General features: G+C 45.4%; 1 protein-coding gene across 1 annotated transcript in view; it reads left to right on the plus strand.

Moving 5' to 3' along the window:
* Window positions 1-5,300, plus strand: part of LOC116104688 (NXPE family member 3-like) — a gene marked incomplete at its 3' end in the record, with an annotated part of 54,562 nt that overhangs the window by 15,687 nt on the left and 33,575 nt on the right. The window contains exons 2-3 of the mRNA XM_031391181.1: window positions 3,225-3,967; window positions 4,795-4,877. Coding sequence (XP_031247041.1) covers window positions 3,237-3,967; window positions 4,795-4,877 — 814 coding nt within the window. The remainder of the gene's footprint in view (window positions 1-3,224; window positions 3,968-4,794; window positions 4,878-5,300) is intronic.

Raw genomic sequence — 5,300 nt, forward strand, 5'->3', positions numbered from 1 at the left:
ATTTTTTTCATAGAATGCTGGATTGTATGAATCATTGGTTGAATTATCCTTTGCTTGGTCTGCTTAGAGCAGGCATGGGCAGAGGGAATGCTCAGCTGAATTAACTATTTCCCCGTCTCTGTGTGCATTCTGCTTAGATGGGAGGGAGCCCTGGATGAGAGGCCCACTTTCACTCAGGGACCGACCCTGACAGTGAGCAGGAGTCAATCAACACAACAAGCAAGTGCTCCTGCTCCCAGAGTGGACAGGTAGAGGTGTTTTAAGATTCTCTGGTTAACCTGGCAGAGTGAAAGTGGTTCTGGACCTCCACATGACAAGGCACAGGTCCTTAAGTGAGTGGAGTGTCTCACACCAGAGAAAGCTACTGGTTAACATAGGGAAACAAAACTGGCAGACACACATAACACACCACACCACACCACACAGAGAGAGGGGGGAGGGGGGGAAGGGGGGAGGGGAGGGGAGGGGGGAAGGAGAGAGAGAGAGAGAGAGAGAGAGAGAGAGAGAGAGAGAGAGAGAGAGAGAGAGAGAGAGAGAGAGAGAGAGAGAGAGAGAGAGAGAGAGAGAGAGAGGAAGACAGGGAGGAAGAGGGAGACAGTAAGATACAACCAAGGGTGGTCACTACATATTCATACACTTGGACAGAGGAATTCAGTCCTGTCTAATAGGGATCCCAGATACTGGATGAGCAGCCAATTCCAACCTCTCTTATGTGTCTCTTCAGAAGCCACTGTAACCAGTGTAATCTCCAGAAGTGACAGACCAGGCTACTTTCTAGTTTATTTACTTTTGGGGAAGAGATGTCAGACCCCTCTGAAGAGTTAGGCAGTGATTGATCAAAGGGAGCCCTGGGGACTTGAACATCTCAGATTGCACACTAGGAGTTCCCTGACCACTGCACTCTTCCTTGTTCCAAGGGGCTCTCACCTCCACAGTGTCTCACGGTCTCCTCTCTGGGGTCTCGCTGGGGCCTCCAGACATGTTGTGGAGTATTCACCACAGAAGATTGCTTGGACATAGTCTTAAGCCAGTAGAAAGTCTTTATTAGGAGGCCAGTGACTATTCTAGGTGTTTGGGATTCCAGTGTAGCACAGAGCATTTCTCAGGGTGAACTTTTAAACACCAAACCATGTCCTGGGTTGGCATACTTCAGCTAACAACAGTTAGCCAAGAGCAAAACTACATAATTCTAAAAGCAATAGTGGTACATTTAAGAGACTTTCCCATAACTATGAACTTTGCTGGATTAAGTATTTGGTTTTATTTTTGGCAGGCAGTACAGTCTGTATATTGAGTTTTTCAGCCTGAATAACATTTCTTTCATGGAGTCAGTTGTGCTAAAGTCTGGGGCCCTGTTACAGGTACTGGGAATTGAACTCTGGTCCTCTGCAATAGTAGTATGTGTATGTGTTTTTCAGCCATGAATCCACCTCTTAGTCCCATGACTGTAGCTTTTTTTAAATAAGATTTTATAAATAGTCATCATGTGTGGTAGTTTAAGTGAGAGATGTCCCTTACAGACTCCAGTATTTGAATCCTTGGTCCCTCTCTTGTTATGGTATTTGAGAAGGTCATAAGTGCTAGTATTGCTGAAGGACATGTGTCCCTGGGCCTGGATTTTCCTTACTTCCAGTTTCTGTCCCTGCTTCATGCTTGCAATAGAGGATGTGAGTCCTCAGCTTCCTACTTAATGTTTTTATTTATGATTATCTTGTGTATGTGTGTGGGATGGTGTGTAATTGTATGGGATGTTGTGTGTTTGTGTGTGTGTGTGTGTGTGTGTGATTGTGTGTGTGCTTGGATTTATTGCTGTGAAGAGATACCATAACCAAGGCAACAGGTATAAAGGCAATCATTTAATTGTTGCTGGCTTATAGTTTTAGGAGTTCAGTCCATTATCATCATAGTGGGGAGCATAGCAGCATGCAGGCTGACTTGGTGCTGGAGGAGCTAAGGGTTCCACATCCTGATCTAAAGGCAGACAGGAACAGTGTCTTTTCTGCCCTTGGCAGAGCTTAAGCATAGGAGAACTCAAAGCCCACATACACAGTGGGATACTTCCTCTAACAAGGCCACATCTCCTTATAGTGCCATTTCCCATGGGCCAAGTATATTCAAACCAGCACATTCCACTTCCTGACCCCATGTGTTCAAGCACATGAATCAGTAGGGCCATAACTAACCATAGCATAATATAAAATACACTTAGTCCAACTTCAAAAGTCCAACAGTCTATAGCAGTCTCAACCATGCTAAAAGTCCAAACTTCAATGTCTTATTTGTGATTAATGCAATCATGTAACTATATTCCCCTATAAAGTCAAAATAAAAAAGCGTATCACGTACTTCCAATATCACAGGATATACATTACCATTCAAAAATGTCACAGTGAGGAAATTCTGAACCAATGCAAGACCAAAATCTAGCTGGGGAAACTCTAAACTCTGCATTTCCATGTGTCATGTCAAAGTGCTCTTCAGCACTGTCAGCATTGTGGACTGCAGCAGAATCTTTTCTCTTTGGATGGTTCCACTTCCTCTTAGCAGTTTTCCTTGGCTCTGACATCTCTACATCTTGGGCTTTCCTCGGCACCTTTAACTTTACAGCTTTTTGTTCTAATGGCTGACACCCACACATGATCTGGAATGTTCACTGCTTCTAAGGACTTATCAGGACAACCAATATATCTGAGCCTACTTCCCTGTCCTAGCCCACAGTCACATTCTTTTTTTTTTTTTAAGATTTGTTTGTTATTATACATAAGTACACTGTAACTGTCTTCAGACATGCCAGAAGAGGGTGTCAGATCTTATTACCAATGGTTGTGAGCCACCATGTGGTTGCTGGAATTTGAACTCAGGTTCTTTGGATGACCAGTCAGTGCTCTTACCCACTGAGCCATCTCACCAGCCCACAAAGTCACATTCTTGCCTGAAGCCTACTTTTTTGTTCTAGCCAGATTTCTGCCTGAGCTTACTTTCCTGTCCAGACTAAATGTCAAATTCCTGCAAGAACTTGCTTCTTTGTTCTAGGCTAAAATCAGATTGCTGTCTGAGATTACTTCCTTGTCATGGCCCAAAGTAAATTTCCTGCCAAGTGGCCTCTAAAACTCTCCACACACAGGAAGGGGGTAGGTGTTATTCAGCCAATAGGAGCACCTTCTTCATGGAAGAAAATAGGACACACACAACACACTGGCAAATTCCTCTTGCTTTACCTACAGGTGTTCTGTCTCATGATGCCTTGGCATGAGCCCATAATCCGTTGGCTCCCACAACCCCATCCTGCTACTGAAAATGTCTCAGAATCCATCGACTGGGACTCTCTCTTTCAAGAACTCCCCAACCTGACCAACTTTCTATACTGGCCTCCAACTGGTGGACACAGGGATGACTTTCTGGCCTCTACCAGCCCCAGAACCTCCACCTATCACTTGAAGGGTCCTGCCCAGGCCAACTATACTCTGGGAAGTAACCTAGAGGCCATCCTTGTGGCTAGGGATCACTGGGGTAAGCCCAAGTCTCATGGTGGAGATCTGTTTCGGGCACAGCTGCTGGGCCCAGAATTGAGAGCAGGAGTCCCAGGGGAGGTGAAGGATCTGGAGAATGGTACTTACCTCTTGTCCTTCCCCCTGCTCTGGGCTGGATGGGCCCAGGTGCAAGTGCGGCTGATCCACTCCAGTGAGGCAGTTGGGGTCCTGCAAAGAGTCTGGAGAGAAAAACGAGCCACTGTTGATTTTAGAGGATATTTCCGGGGAACAAATGGCTCTCAAGAGACTGTCATCTGCAATGTGGACCCCCAGTCAACTGGAGCCAAAGGGTCTACCTGCCAGTACAAGGATGTGGTTTCTGGGGAGATCTGGTACTGTGCTCAACCTCCTACTTTGCCCTGCAATGCTTTAGTGGGTCACTCAAGTGGAAGTTATCTGAAGGTGACCACGCCACATGATGAGGCTCTGCTTGCTGGGTAAGAAATCTAGAATCTCAAAAGAATCTGAGTTTTACCCCTAGGCATGTGGAGGTGAGAAGAGAATTGGAGGAAGTGAGTTCTCTCCTTCCACCATGTGGGGCCCAAGTATCAAACTCAGTTTGTTGGGATTCACAGCAAGAACACGGTCAGTGGTTATCATGTCCTCGTAGTTGTAGTCATCATCACCATCATCATCATCATTATTTAGAGATTCATACAACCCAGAGTGAACTTGAATTTCTCGTGTGTTGAGAGTAACTTTTAATGGAGGCAGAAAATCAAGAATTCAAGGGCATCCTTTACCTGGGGTGAATGAGCATGAGACCCTCTGACAAAAAAGCAGGGGTGGGGTGGGATGGCACGAGTTGGAGGAGGGTGTTATATTTCCTAATGACTGTTTGTATAAGAACAGTAACATAATTTATTGTGCTCTCTAGACTGTAGTGGCAGGAAAGTTGCATTTTCTCACTCTCTGTGGAGCTCTGTTTATTATAAAAGAGAAGTATGTAATTCTTCAGTCATCCTAATTATTAGTGAACTGGTAAGGCTATTCCTTGTGTGTTCCTCCTAACCACTATACTCACCCTATGTGTGTTCCTCCTAACCACTGTACTCACCCTATGTGTGTTCCTCCTAACCACTATACTCACCCCATGTGTGTTCCTCCTAACCACTATACTCACCCCATGTTACTGTGCTCACTTTACTTTAGTGACCCAGATTTAGGCAGAGGATAAATAAGCAGTCAGCCATGGTCTGCTCTTTGCAAATCTAATTTCCACCTGATCAACCTCTGTCAATACTCACACTCAGTGTTTCTTCAGGAATGTGACTGATCAGAAACTCCCTTCAGGCATACCTCCAATCCTGGTCCTACCAGCAGCCCAGGGGAACGTGAGTAAAATGGGTGAGCAAGGCTGGACCATGTTGGGGTTGGGGATGGGCATCAGCTTAGATTAGCTATGGGCTTTTGTATGCATGTACATATGTGCTGGCTTGTGCATATGTGCTTGTGTGTGTGTGTTTGCCTGTGTATGTATCTGGGTGTGTATCTGTATATTGTGAATGTGTGTGTGTACATGTGTGTCTGAGTGTGCCTCACGGTGGGTATCTGTGTGTCTCTGTTCTCTGTGTGTATACATGTGTAGGGGTATAGGGATGTCTGTCTTTGTGTATTCGGGCGTGTGTGTGTAATGTGTGTAACATGTATGTGTGTGTGTCTGTGTGTCTATGTGCATCTGGGTGTGGTGTATGGGTATATTTGTGAGACTATGCCTGTCTCTGTCTTGCTCTCTCTCTCTCTCTCTCTCTCTCTCTCTCTCTCTCTCTC

The sequence above is a fragment of the Mastomys coucha genome, unplaced genomic scaffold (assembly GCF_008632895.1).
Source record: "Mastomys coucha isolate ucsf_1 unplaced genomic scaffold, UCSF_Mcou_1 pScaffold22, whole genome shotgun sequence".
In the NCBI taxonomy this organism is placed as follows: Eukaryota; Metazoa; Chordata; class Mammalia; order Rodentia; family Muridae; genus Mastomys; species Mastomys coucha.